The sequence below is a fragment of the Paroedura picta genome, chromosome 14 (assembly GCF_049243985.1).
Source record: "Paroedura picta isolate Pp20150507F chromosome 14, Ppicta_v3.0, whole genome shotgun sequence".
Lineage (NCBI taxonomy): Eukaryota > Metazoa > Chordata > Lepidosauria > Squamata > Gekkonidae > Paroedura > Paroedura picta.
The window spans coordinates 11073464-11094604 of record NC_135382.1 but is presented as its reverse complement, the minus strand read 5'-3'; the positions used below and the strand labels follow the sequence as shown (position 1 = coordinate 11094604).

General features: G+C 41.3%; 1 protein-coding gene and 1 non-coding gene across 10 annotated transcripts in view; one reads left to right on the top strand and one right to left on the bottom strand.

Moving 5' to 3' along the window:
• Positions 1-21141, bottom strand: part of ANKHD1 (ankyrin repeat and KH domain containing 1) — a 122710-nt gene that overhangs the window by 69523 nt on the left and 32046 nt on the right. For all 9 annotated transcript variants that reach the window (XM_077309513.1, XM_077309508.1, XM_077309509.1 and 6 more), the window contains exons 3-6: positions 9234-9390; positions 6607-6754; positions 4283-4430; positions 2280-2513 (exon numbers count right to left, since the gene is read on the bottom strand). In XM_077309513.1, coding sequence (XP_077165628.1) covers positions 2280-2513; positions 4283-4430; positions 6607-6754; positions 9234-9390 — 687 coding nt within the window. The remainder of the gene's footprint in view (positions 1-2279; positions 2514-4282; positions 4431-6606; positions 6755-9233; positions 9391-21141) is intronic.
• Positions 1062-1166, top strand: LOC143824111 (U6 spliceosomal RNA). The gene has a single exon (XR_013226694.1). It is a non-coding gene; the product is annotated as a U6 spliceosomal RNA (small nuclear RNA).

Below are 21141 nucleotides of genomic sequence, written 5' to 3'. Positions count from 1 at the left end.
CTCAAGTCACAAGAGTAGCTAGGCAGCTGCTTTTCTGCCTTTGCTGGGCCAAGCTACTAATGCCCTATCTGGACCCCAAGCACCTGGCCACAGTGATCCATGTGATCGTCACATTGAGACTAGACTACTGTAACTCGTTGTATGCAGGCCTGCCCTAATCCAGAAATTACAACTGGCCCAAAATGCTGTCGTGTAGGTCCTCACTAAGATACTGTGGAGGGCCCACATTACACCAGTCTTGCAGCAGCTACATTGGCTCCCAGTGGACTTCCAGGTTCTTTTCAAGGTTTTGGCTCTAACCTTCAAGGCCATACACGATCTGGGCCCAGAGTGTCTGAGGGACTGCCTATATGAATACGTCCACTGGAGGTGCTTTGTTCAGCATCTGCAAATTGTCTTGACAGTCCCTTGCCCTGGCCTGGTGGAATAAGCTCCCCCCAAAACATCAGGGCCCTAATGGAACTATCAGAGTTCTGTAGGGCCTGCAAGATGGAGCTCTTCTGCCAGGCCTATGGTTGAAGCCAGGTTGGACAAGCTAACATACCAACTGAAGGGCCTCCCCTGATAGCAAGTCAGACAGCTCCAAGTCTGATTCTGAACTGGAAATCGGAACTCTTATGTCATCAAATGTTTGGATGTTTTTAATTATTTTTAATTTTTAATTATTATTTGTACCTACTGACTGTTGTGAACTGCCCCGAGATGCCAGGACTGATAGGGGTGGGTTGTAAGTTTAAGTATAAACAAACAAGCAAATAATAAATACCAGGGGGAGTCTTTCCCATGGACCTTTCTTAGTTGCAAGGCACCTAGGAAAGCCTCTAAACTTGGCACACACAAACCCTATTAGAATTCTGCTGAGCCTGTGATTTGAAATGAGTGACTCAATAACTTTTTTACAGAAAACTTTATAAATACTCTGATGTACAGACTACACAGTTAGGGAGGGTGCAAAGGGAGAATGCAGCTCCAACTGCTGTGCAAAGCTGTTCACTGACTGTGGATTTGATACCAGGGACAATTCATGGTGCTTATTACTACTTTTAAATCCTGAAACAGTTGTGCTCACTTCGGCAGCACATATACTAACATTGGAACGATACAGAGATTAGTATGGCCCCTGCGCAAAGGATGACACGCAAATTCGTGAAGTGTTCCATATTTTTATTCTGACAGCTCTGTGTCAATGTTAGCCTATATTAAGGTGGATGATGATGATGAGAGACCAGAATTCTAAATTAAATGTGTTGGAATTAAACAAAAAATAAACTGCTGCTTTGGGGTTATTGGGGGAAAAAATCCTTAAACAGTCTAGAAACAGGACACTTAAAGAAGCAATTGCTCCTATATATACTTCCTAGTCCATTAAAACCTTCTGGATAGGTCTTTGTCTTCTGAAGGGGAACTAGAGAAAGGGACACCAGTGTACTTTGCAGCACATCAGGGGAATTCTTCCCCCAAAGAGATTTAAATAAACACATTTCTATTTTCTTGGACTTTTATTCAATTCTCACACTTTAAAAAAGAAACCTTTTCTATTACTTTTAAACTGTTCTAATGCCAAGTTAACACTTTAATCTGTTGTTTTGTTTTTTTCTGATTTTATGCCTGGGTTATTAATTTATTGTCAGGGACGGTTTATTTCTGATTTTACATCTACTTCACAAGCCGTATTGAAAGCCTTTTTAGACTAGAAAATTTTAAAACTATGTTTCAACCCAAAACTTAAGGTAACCTTTGGCCTACCATTACTTAGACCTTTTCTCTAATATTCTGAATTCCAAATATTCTGGCAGGTGAGTTTTATTCTGGATATTCCTTCAGGGTATCAAAACAATACTGTCCTTTAATCACTTGTAAGATTAACATGCTAAACAATCCAGTACTGAAAAGATCAAAAAACCCTTTATGCCAAAATAAGAATTCAATTATCTTATTTGTGCCACAAATGTAGTCTCTCCCCCTGCTCGTGTCAAAAGCAAAACACTGCCACCTGGATAAATTCCCCCAAACAAGCCAGTATACACATTAACGGGTTATCCTGATTAATTTATTCTTTTAAAAATATTTGTAAATGTAACATTTGCATTGAAGTAGTGTGGAAATACTACTGCTATTCAAACATCAGATCCATCTTAAAGCTGTGGAATCTATCTTGCTATTTCCTGATTTTCTCATTTGAACATTTTAAATTACTTTACGCACCAAATACTGTGCCTAAAATTTTAATTCTGAGTGATCATCGCTATTTCCCCCCACAATCATTTGAGACATCTTACCTTTGTAACATGCCAGTGTCAGGGCGCTTTCTTTGAACTCATTGGAGTGAGTGTTGATTCCTGCACCGTATTCCAGAAGCACTCTTGCAACCTCCACATGACCAGCACTGGCTGCCTCCATTAACGGGGTATGTCCATTTTCATTATGATCTTCAATATTTGCCCCTGCTTTCAACAGCACTTTGACAATGTCCACAAATCCCCCAGCACAGGCATATGTGAGTGCTGTGTTACCTAAAAGTAGAAAATATGCAAAGATAACGCTCCAGACCTGTCTCACTTAAACAAAATAGATTAGACATATTAAAGTGGGATGTGGATGTTCATTATTCTCCTTTTTGTCACTTGATCATCATAATGTTAATTGTTTTGTTCATCAAGATTATAATTTTTACACCACAATTCTTACTGGTGTCTCTCTTTCAATTCCAAGTAAAACAGATTTTTAAAAAATGTTATAGCAGTACTGTGGCACTAATCTATGAATTCTAGATAAGTAAACATGTTCCAACACAAGTCTTGAGGCACATTAAGGACTAACAAGTTTTTAAAGTCTATGTCAAAGAAGCTATCTTTCCTACAGAAAGGCCTACAATCACTTGGCATGGCTAACACCACAGTCCAATTACAAAGTCAAGGTTTCAGCTGCAAAACCAAGCCAAAATTTGTGGGTTCCTATGGGTAATTACAGAGCATTATACAACTAAAAGAAGCAGTGCAAGTTTGGAAGACATGGAGACAGGTGAGCCATAGGATCGCCAAGAGTTGGACACAGCCATTCAGGCATCATCATCATGGGTAATTAGAACCCTATTGGCTCATCCCATGGCATGTACCTTGACCAGCCTTTACAGGTGGGAGGAGGAAATAATTAGGAAACTCCACTCTACCTTCAACCCCCCCCCCAAATGATTTACAGCCATATTTTCTGTGTACCTGGGGACTCTCCCAAGTATATAAAGTCCCCTACTTGGTCTGCAGGAATATCCCTTCAGTATCCGCATAGGAGTCAGCAAATTTAGTCTCCTAAAGTTTACAAACTGCACAGCATCCAACTCACTTTGGAATGATTTAAGCAATCTGCATACCATAAGATTGAAGGGTGCAAACCACACAGACAGGACCTACACAAATGGTAAACATCAGGCAGGGATGCAGTAGGGCAAGTGGACATAATCACAACCTTTCAATCTATACAAGATTTGTACATTGTCATTTACAGAAAGCCCAGCATTAGGAAGAAAGGGGGAAAGAACAGGCATGACTAAGATTTTGATAAACAATGGTAAATTCTGAAAATGGCAGCGTTCAAAACCACAGCTGATCCCTATGGTTGAAGCAAAGAGGCAAAATGCCTCTTTATGTCCAAGACAGGCACTCTTCCAGTACTTTCTCAGGAGATGGGGCTTGCTTGAAATTCCTTGTTCATGATACTAGCAAATACTTTTACTTTTGAAACATGCCCTCACATCTATCTTTCCTGCTGAGTGATCTCTACAAATTGTGCATGCTCTTCAGTATGGCTTGGAGGACTTCCACTTGGGCTAGGAGTTTACATACCAACTTTATCTGCCAGACTAGCTAGAGAACCATATCAATCTAGCTTCTACAGGTGGTGTTTTCATGGCATGTTCAAGGGTAGAAAACACACTAAATCTAAATAATCCTTGAAAATTACTGAACTGAAATGGGCAATTATTTCAAAGTACAATTCTTTATACACACAAATGTTTTGCATTGGCTGGTTATTGTCCACAAAGTTAATTTCCTTTCAACAGTTACAAGCAGACATTAAATTTAGCTGTTTTTTTAAAGTAACATTAATACTAATCCTATTTCTCTGCCTAGGTTCATTCGTGTTTGCTCTAATGAAGGCCACTTACATCAACCTAATTGTCTAGCTTAATATCACAACTGATATGCATTTCCTACAACGGTACATAATTTCTAAAAATATTACGAATTTACATTCATGTATTTGCATTGACTTTAAGTACATTTACCTGTGGAAGACTGGGCATTGACATCAGCACAATGAACAAGCAGCAATTTCACAATATCCACATAGCCGCCACTGGCTGCTGCCATGAGTGGGGTTATGTCTCCTTTATTACCTCGATCTTCAACATTGGCATGCATGGCAAGCAACACCTGTATAAGTGGAACAGAAGCACACTAAGATTTACAGTTATCATTCTGCTTTCATGATCTTATTGCCTTTAAAGGATTCACCTTGTTAATGCTCCCAGTAGAGAAGGATCAGAGTTTTAGCCCAAAGACTATATGTGTTTTTTGTGGTACCTAGAAGAAAACAAGTAGTAGACCCTGCACAGAACACAACCCATGTTCAAAGGGCTTGCAAAACACTGAAGCTGGAAGGGAAGCGGAGGAACAAACTAAAATACAGCCTATCACAGAGAGAAAGAGCTAAGGCCACACAAAATTGAAAAGTAGATGGCACGGAAATAGGAAGATCACTACACGAAAATAACTCTCAAATTTGTTACTGGTGTGGGGTGTGCAGTGGCAGCCCTGGGCTAGCAGAGAAGCAGCAACTGCACCTGCCTGTGCAATTGCCACTTCCATACAAAGTTCAAGGAGTGAAAACACAGGATTATGGGAACTGCACTTGCCCCATTTGTCTTCTTTGCCTCCATCTCTCAGCCTTAAAACCGAGAGGGAAAGGCTAGAAACCACAACAATGCTCTGCTATGGCAACAAGAAGCAGCTAATCTCAAGATTCAATAACTGCAGGCGAGAAAGCCTAGCCAGTTAGAGCACACCAACTTCTCTTCTATCTTTAGTTTGTCCTGCAAACAACTGCAAGAGTGACCTGAACCTGTTTAATCCAGTTAACCAGGCTCCCTCTGACACAGAAGGACTGATTCTAGGTAGAGGGAAGTGTCTCCCAAGACAGCCCTTCAGCCAAAACTTCTAAAATACCCGTCTCCTGACCTATCATCTGTTTGTCCTGATTGCATTCTCTCTCTCTCTCTCTCTCTCTCTCTCTCTCTCTCAAGCTTAACAAGAGGAACAGTTTATCACTTATAAAGAGAGCACCTGTATGGGAACAGCAGGAAGCATCACTGTCACACTCATGTGAGAGGCTACAGTGACAGCTGACTTGAATACTTAATAATGCTTATTATCAAATATAGTATTATAACTCAGATGATCTATATTCATGCCACTCACTTCCAACTCGTTTGCTCTACCTGAAATTCTTCCAAATTGCTAAACTTCCACTACAATTTAAACAATCATTTGTTTCCAATCCACTGTCCTTAACTATCTTTGACACAAGACAGATGCAAAAGCATGATTTTGTTGTTCCACTATTCAAAGTGGCCTTAAGAATTTTCATGACAACTGCATAAAGTTTGATGGCCGGAATAAGAGCAGAGTTATGCAGGCAAGAGAAAAGGACTGAACAGAACTACTGCTACCTCTTAAAAACAAACAAACAAACAAAAAACACCACTGCATTTCTATTTCTGCAACAGGAGTAATTGAAGGAGCAAAAAACAGCCCTGTAGGTGGAGCATCTACAATCAGGGCATCTACAATGAGGAGGGAATTTACAATCACATAAACAGAGCCAACCCCCTTCCATAATAAAAGTAAATAAAACAATACTATCAAGATCATTTCCATTGGGAATCCAGTTTTGCACACTGTCAGCTATATTCCTTGACCACTAAATGGTAACAAAAAGGGAAAACAGCATAGCACTTTTTCTGGATCCCACAGACTTCAATGGAAACCTGTGAGCTAGGAAACAATGCAAACAGATTATATCTCAGGTTGAGTTACAGGTGAGTAGGACAAACCCTCCCTGTCAGACACAGAATTGCCAGTGTCAGGAACATAATGCAAGTTTGGGTTCATCTAAATATTTGAAAGTGTACATCTCAACCACAAATATTGTGCTGACATCATAAAGTTTGCTCTATCAAGCAGCCATCAGAAATTCATCTTTGTTCAGTGACATGCTAAGAATTCTAATTTTCACTCGGGTGCATGACCTTCGCAACTTTGCTTTTACAGTCAGAGCTTGCCAAATTACGCCTCCCCCACCCCCAAAAATCCTAAGCAAAAGAAACTGTTCTGTCAGCATGTAAGTTACTGCTGGGCTTGCTACAAATTCCAGCACGAGACTACCAATATGGAAATTTTAGGGGTGCTACATATTTCTATTGTGCTTATAGGCAAAGGGAAGCTCTTCCTTTCCACAGAAAAATGAAGACAGCTCAAATAGTTAATACATAAAAAGGCCTCTCATTTCCAGAGCACACAAGAACAGTTTAGCCGACTGCTACCCACTCACTTGTGCCAACTCATAATAACCAGCTGAACACGCCAAACAAAGGAGACTCTCCCCTTCTTCTGTGTGTTCATTTACACTCCTTCCTTCATCCAGTAGCTTCCGGACCGCATTTACATCCCCGTCTGAGCATGCTTCTGCCAAACTGCGACTGGAAGAAAATTTTAAAATACAATAAATGCATACGGGAAACAGCTGACAAAACCACGACAAAGGGTAACTTGCCCTTAACTAAAAACTGTTATTGCATACAACTTTCAAATTTAGAAAGCCAGACTCTTTTTAAAAGGGGTTCATGCAAAAGTAATGTTTTTCTATGTAAGGCATTCAAAGGGGGGGGGGGGGGACGACTCTAGCTCTGCTCAGTATTTTCCTAAGACTGTTTCCTAGAGAGAGGCCAACTAGCTTGTATGAGCCTTCCTAGCTCTCTTTTGACTGGAAGAGAATGTAAAGTGACAAAATGGAAGAGCCATAATGCCTTGAAAAACAGTTTCTGTCTGGAGAAGAAACAAGATGGCCTTTCAGGTTTATCTCTATAAAGCTGTTTGGTAGCTCCTAGGATAGCAATGGTACCAAATTTTTAAAAATACACACACAATGCTAGTGCTGTAGAGACATAATGAAACCAAGATTGCAGGGTTTGGTACAATGGTACTCCCGAATTCGTGGGAAGAACTTCTTTTAAATTAACACTTTATCCAAATGGTACAGGTTGTGCAAAATACTTCTCAGGTTCCTGGATATGCAGGAATAACCAAGGAATGAAATTTGATAAACATCAAGGATTGACATCTTCTAAGTTACGGTATAAAGAGAAATCTGCAGATATTTAAGATAAGAGTATTTCTCCTTCGTAGGCTAACCTGTGACACATATTTCTCGTTATTTACAAAACTGAAAGATGTTTATGACATGACACCATTCTACATTGCCTTTTTGATATTAAAATGCAATCTGACACCCAAGCTGTATAAAGAGTTATCTCCATGAACTAAAAAAAGTGCCAGCTTCTTACCTGTTTAACATTATTTGATTTAAATTTAGATAGGACTTCTCTAGAAGTCCTTCCATCTGCCATTCTTATAGGTAGATTTCAACATCAACTGAAAGAGTTGCACAAATGTCTGTGTTCATTCAATGTGGTAGCAATGCCCTCACACGCACTCTTACAGTGTGAACTTTATGCTGAGGATAGGAACGGTATAACTGGTCCCTTGTTACATTGCTTTAGATCAAAGCACTCAGCAACCTATGAGAGCTTTCTGATTAAATTTCTACTTGAAGACAAAAAGCCAACCATCTCGTGCTGTAGCAAAATTCAGTTTTATAGTCTGTGTAAGAAACGAAATGATCTTTCAAAAAAAAGGGCTGACCAAATAGTCATGAATTGGAATATCTATTTTATTGTCTGCTTTAAAAAAAATAGTGTATTTTGACCTGTAGGATGTCTGTAAATATTATGACTACTTGTTTTATTTTATTATTGCCTAGTCTGTGCTGGTCAATGAACTGTAACAAATAAGCAAACTATATAATGCCCCAAAAGTAGTCTGATAGTTTAAGCATTTTATTTTACAAAATATATAAAACTTGGCTTCCCTTCGTTCCTATTGATCATCATTATACAAATAAGACCTGACAAGAAGGCAGAAAATCTGTTATTCAAAACAAGAGGTATGGCAAGGAGATAGAACAGGGCCATGATGTGCAGAAATCTTAAAAACACTGGTCAATAACAGGCAAGCCCCAATCTGTGATAGTGGAACTTCATAGCACACGAAAAACGTATTTCTTCCCACCCTTTATTAAGAAAGCTACTAAAAACAAGAATAGTACTAATAATGCATTTGTCTGTTATCCAAGCAATTCTTTGTAATGGGAGCCTGTAACCAAATAACTGAATGAGTAGCTCAAACTCACATGGGAAATTTAACCCCTGCCACTGCACCCTACTGCCTCCATACCCCATTAAACTTTAGTCTGTCACAGATTACTTTTTCCTGGCATGCCCAACAGTGGCAGGAAATGCTTCTCTGCTTAACTGTGTCCCTCCACCTGCTCTTTTCCTGCTGGTTCCCCATTCTCAGCACACTGCTTTTTCTCTATTCTCCTTCAGCTTCTATGGCTTGTAGTTGTTTTGTCTCCCTTTCTGGACTGCTTCTGGTTCAGCCTGCCTGTTCCTAAAATCTAGAGAGCATTCTTGCCAAGCTTTCTTGTCCCTCAATGATGAACAAGAAAACTTACCGAAATTGTTGGAATGTTCATGAACCACCTTTGTCAAGGTGGGCCTCTGCTTTCAACAGAACTACACAATATAGACTGTACAGCACCCACTTTCATGGCACCTATCAGAATGTAGTGTATGGCCTTATGGCACTGAATTGCCTGCTCTAGCCCAAACCATCATCTCTATCATGAAAAACTTCATTAAAGTTTCTTTCAGTGGCTAGCATGGCCACAAGTGGGCAGCCATATATACTTTTGCTTTTACTCAGACCTGCTGTTGCTTTACAAACTGCTGGAATTAAAAGCAGCAGTTGCAACATGGGCCCAACAACAATTAGTCCTGATGTCCAGCTCTTCAAACAAATGTAACTATAGGGAAATATGCACAAAAACTCAACACATACTTGTCCACTTGTCCCGCATTGTGATTGTTCTCTGCTCTCATCCGCGTCAACGCAGCAGCAGCTTCATCCAATGCACAGCTGACAGAAGAAGTCAATCTTCGGAGCACTTCAGGATCTGCGAAGGCTTTACCATCGGCAGTGGACAATTTACCAATTCCTTCAGCGTATGTTGAGGTTAGTATGAAAACCACACAAAAATGCAGAGAGACTGTTTTAAAATTCAGCCACATGCACTATTAGTTAAAGTAGTCAGTTACAAACATGCCAGGAAATTAGAAGCTCCTTTATCTCTACAAGAAGTTTAATCATTACACTGAAAAAGCAAAACTAGCTTCAGGATTTGACAATTTTTATTACTTGACCTTAATTTCAACTCTTCTGTTTTATTTCTTTTTTTAAAAAAGTATGAAAAAAGTTATGCAGTGTGAACATTTGAGGCTTCAGTTCTGTTTCAGTTAATGTAAAGATGGCACCAATTTACAGACACTTTTTTGGGGGGGGGGAATTGGAATCAGATGCAGATTTAGATGCAAAGGGCTACTCACTGTTGACATGCTACCCGAATTATGCTATTTTCCACCAGCTCAATATACTCAGGGCCAAGTTCTAGATACTTATCTCACGTGTTATGTTAACATACCACACTAAAATATGTCTTATATATTTCTTAAAACAGCTTAATGTTTACCCCAGCTTCTTTTTTTGTCTTTTTTAATGGTAAGCTTAGTGTTTGATTATTTCAATAACACATTCTAACTTTTGTATTAAGGAGAACTGAATAAAAATGTTCTAGTTAATGGCTTGTATCCAAGGGTCTGCCAATAGGAGATCTACCTCTAGTCTCCTGATCACTGGAAATTTGAGTCCAAAAGTGAATGGCTACACAGGTCAAGAGGCTGTGTGTGTGCGTGGGGGGGGTGGCCACTAAAATTGCCTCCACCACTGTGTTCCATTAAGTAGCGCTGATGTGCAGACACCTAGACCTCAATAGTTATCTTTCCAGAATCAAAAGGGATTTCAAGAAGGGGGAAGAATGAGATGGGGGGGGATTGGTTCCCCATTGGCAATTGGCAGATACAAGCTGCCTTGTGTGTATGTATAATATATGTGTTACTTTTGTCTTTCTAAAATCTTTGGCCTTATTTTTAAAATAGGCAACTCAAGCATACTTGTATATACACTGAACTCAGAGCACAAGCAAAACAAGCATGTAAAACCACTTTTTATCATGATATAGCTATTAAAAATTCAACCACAAATAAGCCAGCAAGTAGCAGATGTTCTTTTACTGTTTTAAAATTAGCATCTGGTTACACATAAGACCATGCTGCAACATGTATAACAGCCCTTAAACATCTCTTGGATGCTCACAGCTTTTCTTCCAAGATTGCTGATCCCTCAGTTCACACGCACACTATTCCAACTGCTAAACATACACACTGCTTATTCTGGCAGATCCTGTCCAAAGCCAGAAGGGAAGAAAATCTTGCAACTCATGCTGACTTAGAAAGAATCTGAAGGAAGCAAGTTGCCTTTTCAAGTCTCAGTACTAAGGATGTTCCCCCAGCTGGAAGCTTGGGGGGGCAGCTTATTTCCAGAGCTGCACTATGCCTTGGAGGCACTCCAAGCTCCTCCAAAGCTCAGCATGGTGTCACAGCCATGACCTCATTTTTCCTTTTCAAAGGGGGGGGGGAGGGATCAGGAATGACAACAAATGTTAGCTGTCTATCAAGACAAGCTTGAATCTGTGGATCTCTGCTCATTTGTTAAATTTCATTCTATTCTTCAGTAAGGAAAAAAAATTCTGAGGCATTTACCAAGTTCAGATATACTTCACCTCTTCATTTGAAACAGAAGAGTTTCACACACAAAAAAACACATGGTAGCTGAGCATTCCTTTGAGATGTGAATGGCCATGGGAGAAAAACCAGACATTTTTCCCCACAAAAAAATCCACTATACAATATACCACCTCCCTAAGAGGATTCAACCCACCGCAATTTTTCCAACAGAAAAATTGGAATTGTTTGAACGAGTGAAACCCTTTTAAGAGAAAGCTTAATTAATTCAAAATATGGAATATGACAAATATGTAACTATTTGCAGTATACTGCAGACAAACCAATATTTTCTAAGAAATCTTTCTTCAAATGTCTCTACAATTAATGTGCTTTAATGTTTATAGTGATAATATACCACTGAAAAGCACAATGTTATGAAGGCAATATCCAAACACACTGCTAGTTCTGTTTAGACTCTGTGATATTGTTTCCATCCAATAATAATCCCATTTGCCATACAATTTATATTTTCTATATTTTAATCACCTGTGCCATCAAGGCACAGAAATTTTAGGCGTATCCAGATGATCTCTATCCTTGACCCATTTCACTTTTTTTAAAGACCTGGTTTGGAACAGAAGCAGCTCTGGTTGTTCTGGCAGGCCATCTCTATTTTGAAGCAAGACAGAAGTAATCTTTTTGTTTTAGGCCTCTCCATTGACTCCCTTTTTACACAGAACAACATTCCTAAGATGTTTTGCTTTGTAAATATTTTGGTGTTTTATATCTTTGAATTAAAAAAAAATATTAAAAAAAAATATATATCTTTGAATTATATCTTTGAATTGCGGGTGAAGGAGGAGAGTGCAAAAGTTGGCTTGAAACTCAACATCAAGAAAACAACGATCATGGCATCCGGCCCTCTCAATTCCTGGCAAATAGATGGGGAAGAAATGGAGATAGTGACAGATTTTATTTTCCTGGGCTCCAAGATCACTGCAGATGGGGACTGCAGCAAAGAAATTAAAAGACGCTTGCTCCTGGGGAGGAAAGCTATGGCAAATCTAGACAGCATCCTAAAAAGCAGAGACATCACCCTGCCAACAAAAGTGCGTTTAGTCAAGGCTATGGTATTCCCAGTTGCAATGTATGGCTGCGAGAGTTGGACCATAAGGAAGGCCGAGCGTCAAAGAATTGAGGCTTTTGAACTCTGGTGCTGGAGAAGACTCTTGCGAGTCCCTTGGACTGCAAGGCGAACAAACCGGTCAGTCCTAGAGGAGATCACGCCTGACTGCTCTTTAGAAGGCCAGATCCTGAAGATGAAACTCAAATACTTTGGCCACCTCATGAGAAGGAAGGACTCCCTGGAGAAGAGCCTAATGCTGGGAGCGATCGAGGGCAAAAGAAGAAGGGGACGACAGAGAATGAGGTGGCTGGATGGAGTCACTGAAGCAGTAGGTGCAAACTTAAATGGACTCCGGGGAATGGTAGAGGACAGGAAGGCCTGGAGGATCATTGTCCATGGGGTCGCGATGGGTCGGACACGACTTCGCACATAACAACAACATCCAAGGGACTCGCAAGAGGTTTTATATGTATGCTTGCCATAATTTACAAATGCAGACTACTAAAGTATCTGATGTTAGCTGCCGCAAGACAGCAGGCCAGGAGTACAATATAATAATAATAAAATAAAAATAAGAAAGACAGGGACTGGTGAGCAAAGTATGTTATAACTGGATGGTAGCTAAACCTGAGGGGGGTGGAAGCAGAGTTGATTGGGTTCGCTTAGATGGTTTGTGAAATAAAGGGGAGAAAGGAGAAGAGACTTAGAGAGACTGAGTGAGGTGCTGTGGACTGAGAGAAGTCTGTGTTCTTTCTGTGGCAGGTATTAACCTAAGTGACAAATGGTAAAAATAAGCCCTTGTGACTAGGTCTATTTAGGGAACTTTAAGAAAAAAGATAATCTGTATCTACACTGCAATAAAAAGCTAGTATCTTTAAACAGCCCGTGGCGCCACAGGCGCCACGGACTAAATAATTTGTTAAGCCCCCTAGAGGTGGGCTTTGTCCGTGATGAGGAAGGGTCCGGGTTGGACCCTTCCTCACGACAGACAATCGGAGGGACCAATCGGCAGGCGCGAAGCGCCTGCCGATTGGTCCCTCCGATTCCCAGCCTGAGCAACTGCGAGCCGCGCGCAGCGCGGCTCGCAGTTGCTCCCGGACTGACGCGGCAAGAGGCACGAAGCGCCTCTCGCAGTGTCAGACCGCCGCCCGAGGGAACCCCCAGCAGTCGCGCGAAGCGCGGCTGCTGGGGGTTCCCTCCCTGCTGGACTCACGCGCCTTCTCCCCTTTCAAAACCCCTTTTTATAAAGGGGCTTTGAAACTAGTAGTTTAAAATAAAGCATTAAGCTTTTATACTTCTCAAAACACATTTCTGTTTGTGTAAAAGCAATGTTTTTATTTAGAATATATATAAGAGACCTCCTTTGATCACAACTACCTCCAAGCACTGACCACTCTGCCATCCAACCACCTATAATGAAGCCATCTTGTTCTTTGGGTTATACCAAAGGTCTAAAGTGACAGTCTTCAGTGACAAGAAGGAACACTAAGGAAATTAAGGAGTCAGCGCAATGCAGGTCATTTCCAAGCATTATACAGAGGTGCGATTGCAAGTGTTATATTCAAGGTGGCTTTCAGAAAGGGATCAAACATTATAGCTCCATTCTGGTCATTCATTTGTAAAATTAGTTTTGAATTAAAGGGATGGTTCTGCATTAGTTTCTGTTCTTTGAAAAGGATGGAAAGAATTTCAGTTGAAAATGTAGAATCATTAATTAAGGATCAGGTCTATGGGGTGTCATGGGGTTCGATCATATCACCAATTTATATTTGTCTGGCCACCACAGGAAGTTGGTTTAGGAATCATCAACATGCTACTGATAAGATACTATGTTATAATATATTTTTTCTCTTTTTGTTTCCACATTACTTTGGCATGATAATGTTTTTAGACTGATATGTAAGCATGCAGTATATTCAGTATTTGATACCTTTTAAAGTGTATTAGAGAAATTGTATTTGTTCATATATTAATTTAATATCTAATTAAAAACTAAAAAAAAGATACTAATGTCTTGTGATGCTAGTGTTGAAGGAATGGCAGTGGTTTGATTAATTGTTTCCAACCTCTAATTAAGGTGCTTGTTTCTTCTTTTAAAACTCTTTGTAAGCTGGGGCCCACATACCTGAAGGACCATCTCTTCCTATACACCACTTACATTAATCTGACAAGTTGATTGCCACTTCCTAACCTACACATTAATCAGAAGGGTACTATCCCCGTCAAGACAAGCATACACCTTCTTGGCTGTAGCACTGCTGCTGTGGAATGGACTACCCAAAGGAGGAAAAAAGGATGGTCTTCATTGTTGACCTTTATTTTTAAAAAATCACAAGGTAGTTTATTTTGCAGAGCTTTTAATTGAATTTGGATAGATGGGGGAAAACTAGGGTTTGCGATGTACACTAGTGAGGGAATGGATTTCTGGAGTGGATCAAGAAATGTTAATAGACTGTTTTTTTCCAAAAGTGTTTTTATTATTATGATTATCACCTGGCATTCCTCAGTAAGCTGCCTTGACCTTTTTACCTATTTAAATCAGTATTCTCCAATGTGACATATAGATACCATAGCACCCGCCAATATCTTTCTATGTGTACACCAAATGTTAGAAAGTGTGTGGGGTTGGGGGGAGCCTTTCCCCAGCAGGGCTTCAGATGGACCACTGGAAATCTAACAGGCTGAGCACACTTAAAAAAAAAATTCCAAAGCAGCTGCTATAGCACAAGGAACTTCACTGTGTGACTGAAAGAAAATGTGTATATACAAGAAAATATTTTTTAAAGAATGTGTTCATTTCAAATGGTGTTAAGCAGAATTTCTGCCTGAAATGTTGACATGGTACTGTGTTATGCATTATCTCACTTCCTAACTTTTTGGGGTCGGCTCTGTCCACTGTGGAAGCCATTTATTGTTGCACCCCTCCCCAAAGGTGCCCACAGGCTCAAAAAGTTGGGGGATCCTGATTTAAATGAAATATGAAAGGCTTATTAATGCCAAAGAAAGCAAGCATGTCAGACACACTAGGTTAGAAGACCCCCTTCTAATATTTTAACCACATCAGAAAAACTGAGAAGTGGATCAGAGATTAGCGTTTCCAGGACTATTCCACAAGAGTGAACTGAACTAATCACCCTATCACAATGCTTTTCTGAATACCCTACAAATAATTTTTAATCTGGAACTCAGGAAATTAATATTATATGCACAATAAGTATTACCAGAAAAAGGGAAGAATGAAAGCAAAAGACAAAAAGGCATAACCAGGGAGTAAGTGGGTCTAGAATGTAGGTAAAATCTGTCACCAGGTTTCTTTTTGAAAGTTCTACCAGGTTTCTTTTTGAAAAAGTTCTACCAGGTTTCTTTTTGAAAAAAGATGCCACAGCTCATCTCCAGTCCTTTTGAATAGTGACAAACAATAAGTCCATTAAAAAAGCTAAGAGGAAACTACAAATGTAACATTTAGGAATTTAGAGATCACAAAGCAAACATGTATATTCCCCTTGTGGCTGGCTATTAGATCAATCAAAAAAGGTTTGGTTAAGTACTTTTAAAGCACTAATTTTATTAGAACATATTTTAATCAGCAGGTCTGATATCTAGGTTAATTTTAAACACTATTGATTCTGGGGGACTTCAATGTCCATGTGGATTCACCATCCCCAGGACTTCACCCGGACCTGGTGCTGGCCACGGAGAAGCTGGGGTTCTCCCAATGTGTTGCTGGTCCCACTCATCAGACTGGCCACACCCTTGATCTGGTCTTTGGAGCAGGGGTAGAGGGTGATCTGGTGGCAAATAACATTGTTCCATGGTCTGACCACCACATTCTGAAGGTTAGATTAAGGTCACTGTTGATACAGATTGAGAACTGGAGGCTCCACAGTCATCGAGGGGGATTAGGTTTGATGGCTTCAGTTGGCTCTCTTTATCTGAAATGGACAAATTGCTGGGGTCAGTAAGGTCGACCGCTTGCCGGCTTGATTCCTGGCTTGATTCCTGTCCTTCGTGGTTGCTCAAATCAAGCAATTGGCAGATAGGTGTTCCTCCAAGAGATATTGTCAACCTCTCCCTTATATCAGGAGAGTTTCCTCAGAGGCTCAATGAAGCAGTGGTTCATCCTCTTCTGAAGAGACCATCGCTGGATCCGCAGATCTGGCCAGCTATGACCCGGTATCGCATCTTGCATTTCTGGATAAGGTGGTTGAAAGGGCTGCCACAGACCAGCTCCTGGCTTTTTTGGAGGAAATTTCGGCCCTGGATCCATACCAGTCTGGCTTCCGTCCTGGCCATAGGGTGGAGACTTTGGCCACCTTGATGGATGATCTCCGGCGCCAACTGGATAGAGGCGGATCTGCCATCCACATGTTGTTAGATTTCTTGGCCACATTTGATGTGGTTGACCACAAGATATTGGTATGCTGCCTAGCTGACACGGGGATTGGAAGGACGGCCTTGGTCACAGAGGGTGGCAATAGGTGAGGAATTATCGGACCCTTTTGTGCTCTCTTGTGGGGTACCACAAGGGCCGATACTCTTTCCTACTCTTTTAAACATCTATATGCACCCTCTGGCCCAGTTGGTACGGAGCTATGGGCTAGGGTGCCATGAGGATGCGGATGAAACCCAGCTCTACCTCTTCATAGATGGCTGACTGGATCTCCCCCCCCAGAAATATTTGCCGGATGTTTGGAAGCAGTAGATGGATGGATTATGAAGATTCAGCTGAACCTCAACCCATCCAAGACAGAGGTCCTGTGGCTGGGTAGAAGAGGGCAGGATCAGGAAGTGCGGCTTCCCTGCCTAGACAGAGTGCAATTGACATCGGCACTAACAGCCAGGAATTTGGTGGTGATTTTTGATGCTTCCTTATCAATGGAGCCTCAGATCATCAAGGAACCACAGATGGTGTTTTTCCACCTACGCCAAGCACAGTTACTAGTACACTACATGTCCTCGGAACACTTGGCCACTGTGATCCATGCAATGGTCACCTCCAGGTTAGACTTCTATAACTCATTCTATGTGGGCCTACCCTTTTCTTTGACCCAGAAATTGCAGCTGGTGCAGAATGCGGCTGCACGGGTCCTCACTAGATCATTCTGGAGGACCCATGTCCAGCTGTTGCTGAGACAGCTCCATTGGCTGTCAGTCTGCTTCCAGATCAAGTTCAAGGTATTGTTTTTGACATTTAAGGCTATATGCGGCTTGGGTCCTACCTACCTGCAGGACCGCTTATTTATTTATTTATTTTATTTATTTATTTATTATTTATTTATCATACTTCTATACCGCCCTCCCCGGAGGCTCAGGGCGGTTTACATTATAACAAGGAACCTTACATAAAACAGTCTGTAAAACATATACATCAATAACCAACAATTGCAACCAAACACAACACAGTATAACAGTAAGTTGTGATACAAACAGGTCCAGGGCTTGTTGATGGGATTCTGAGAGGGGTGGTTTATTGATTGAATTCTGAGGGGGGGTGGGGGGGGAGCAGGGGCCCTTGGTCGCTGTTGATTACGTCTGGTCTCGGCCAAATGCCTGATGGAGGAGCTCCTTCTTGCAGGCCCTGCGGAACTGTTTAAGCTCCGTCAGGGCCCTGATCTCTTCTGGGAGCTCGTTCCACCAGGTAGGGGCCAGAACAGAGAATGCTCTGGCCCTGGTCGAGACCAGACGGACTTCTTTAGGGCCAGGGATCCTTAGCTGATTTGAGGCAGTAGAGCGTAGAGCTCTTTTGGGGGCATATCTCCTTACGCCCCCCTATGGGCTCTTTGCTCAGTGGCTATGAACCTGCTGACGGTCCTGGGACCCCAGGAAGTACGCCTGGCCTCAACCAGGGCCAGGGCCTTTTTGGTCCTGGCCGCTACCTGGTGGAATGAGCCACTGGACAAACTGCGGGCCCTCTTGGAGCTTGCTGGGTTCCGCAGGGCCTGCAAAATTGATTTCTTCCACCAGGTATGAGGCCAGGTGTAAGGACTGGTGTGATAAGATAGTGCTACTCCCCTCCCTCTGGAGACAGGACTATGTATTAGGCCAGGGGTAGGCAACCTGTGGTCCTCCAGATGTTCATGGACTACAATTCCCATGAGCCCCTGCCAGCAAAGGCTCATAGGAATTGTAGTCTATGGACATCTGGAGGACCACAGATTGACTACCCCTTTATTAGACTATGTCTGCCTCTTTGATATCTAATATTCTGTCATACTACCACCACCCCTTGTTTTTTTCATCCTTCTGACATTTTAATATTTTTTGACATCGGCAGCAATGGTAGGCTGCATTTTATGGAGCCAGGATAAGTGAAGCGTTATGGGGCAGTGTTATTATACCGCCACTGTTGAAAATTGGAATTACTGATTAACTGGTATTAGGGTTATATGGATTGGAATGTATTATCTTGTTTTTATAATGTATGGGGTTTTTATCTTTGTGTGTAAACTGCCACGAGACACACTTCTTTCAGACCAGGAACCACCAACATGTTAGCATTTGAAGACCATGATGCTCTTCTGCGGTTATACTGGGAAGGTGTCAGTAAACAGTAGTCAGTAAAAGTTTTGCTGTGCTGCTCAGCTGTTGCCTAACTCTTCTAGGGCAACATTATAGTGGACAATTTTTAACCGTATTTAAAATAAAACATGTTATTTAAATCAGGTTTTTTAATTTTTTTAAATAGTAATAAAACTGTTCACTTAAAATTTAATAGAAATAACTAGTTGAAATTAAAATCTGAACTTGATTTATTCAATTCATTCAAGCTTGAAATCTAGGAAGAAGAAAAACACCAGTTTATACAGCAATTACTAAGGGGCTCCTGTTAAACGGAGGGAAAGCTGGGCTCTCTACAAGCTCCCTCTTCACTGCAGTTCACTAGTCCATCGTCAATAACGGTAATAGAAAAGCTAATTAAGAGAAACTGAGCAAAACAGAAAAATTCGCTCCATACAGATCAACATGTGAGACAAATTTATCCTTGATGGCTGAATGTCTACCTGTAAAAATTAAATGCTAAAAATGCAAATAAGTTTCTTCAATTCCAGAGTAATATCCCAGAATCTTCTTACTTTATGATAATGCCATGAGTAACAATGTTTCTTTTGTTAGATAACATGTTTCCACAATCTCAACTGAAGGCCTCCACGTGTATGTGACTAGGTTCTTAAAGGGCATTTGCTAACAGGAACACCATGCGCAACACTAAAATCTTGCTGCAATGGAAACATTCCATGTGCCAGCCCCACAGATATGATGTGCTTTAGTTCAGTTTACTCAACAGCCAGGAATTACTGCAGCAATATGTTTAACCACAGCCACAAAACTGCTTGCAAAGAATACTGACAGAAAATTATTTAATCCCTAACAAATTCTGATCGAGTAGAGTTTGATAACAGCTGTCGATTTTCCAGAGAAGAAAATTTAAATTCCTTGGGAGAGTTAAGCATACTGAAAAAATGCGGAGGTACTAAATCATCATACAAAGATTAAAGTTGGAATATGTTAATCTGTAGGGAAAGTTAGGAGCATCAGTGGGTGAATGTTGTCTTCAATTATGTAAATATTTTAATTAATTAGCTTATTGAATTGTGAATCTGACTAGGTTAGCAGTTTAATCCGTTGCAGTAAAGACAAAATGGGAGACTTGCAGCATCTCAAAGAGTTGTATCCGAAGTACTGTCAGCAGAGCTTTGTTACCAGAAAAAATTATTCCATCTCGGCTCAACAGCACACTAAATTTCCCAAAGTGCTGCTCCTAGGGAAAACAACCCCCACCCCACACTTGCAAAAATGCCTTATGCCAGCAGAACACAAGGTTTGGATCCAACCCTTAGAGTTAGCTAATGATTTTGTCCTACCTAGAAATGTGAAGTACTGGAGAAATAGCCAGAAACATTCAGAAACAAACTCCCCACCCTACTCCAAAGATATCTTTCCAGTGGGAAACTGCTGGCAGCACTAAAAAGACTGCTATGAAACATTTTGTCTTTTGGAATTAGTGATATTTTTGTATAGCCTTGAATATAAATACACTATTTTAAAATGTAATTTGAATCTATATGTTTATTATTTAAATGTGAATAACTTTGGCAGAAATTAAGGTAAAGGTATCCCCTGTGCAAGCACTGGGTCATGTCTGACCCTTGGGGTGACACCCTCTAACGTTTTCATGGCAGACTCAATATGGGGTGGTTTGCCAGTGCCTTCCCCAGTCATTACCGTTTACCCCCCAGCAAGCTGGGTACTCATTTTACCGACCTCGGAAGGATGGAAGGCTGAGTCAACCTTGAGCCGGCTGCTGGGCTCGAACTCCCAGCCTCATGGGCAGAGCTTTCAGACTGCTGCCTTACCACACTGCGCCACAAGAGGCTCTTTGCAATTAACTTATTCAAGAAAACAGTTGCTTACTTGTAACTGTTGTTCATCGATGTCTTGTGTGAATACATACACTGGGACTGCACACGTGCAGGCCTGCCAGCCAGAACATTCCCTACCTACAAAGCTCCACTAGAGGGCACCTGCCTACCGCACATGCGTGGATTTTCCTGCAGGTCGGATCACCTGACTGCACAGTGGGTGCCTCCCCTCCTCAGTTCATGTTGCTGTCGAGATAAACAAACAGGCAGTACGCACAAGGACTCAGTAGGACAAGCGGGAGGGAATGTGTGTATGCACACAAGACATCAATGAACAACAGTTACAGGTAAGCAACTCTGTTTTCATCATCTGTCTTGCTGTGCATCCCCACAGTGGAGAGCAGTTCTCAACCTTACTTCCTCTGCGACTCCAACTCGGCAGAAGCAGTAGCGTGCATACATGTGTGCCATGTGTGAGTATGCAGGTGCACACAGGTGCACAGCAATTGAGGCAGCGTAGGGGAGGCCGTTGCCATGGCTCCGACGCCTCAGCCACCACCAGCCTCCACATGCCAGAGGAGCAGCAGGCAACCTGGTGACTCCTGGGTAGGTACCCCAAGGTTGAGAACCACTGCCTTAGG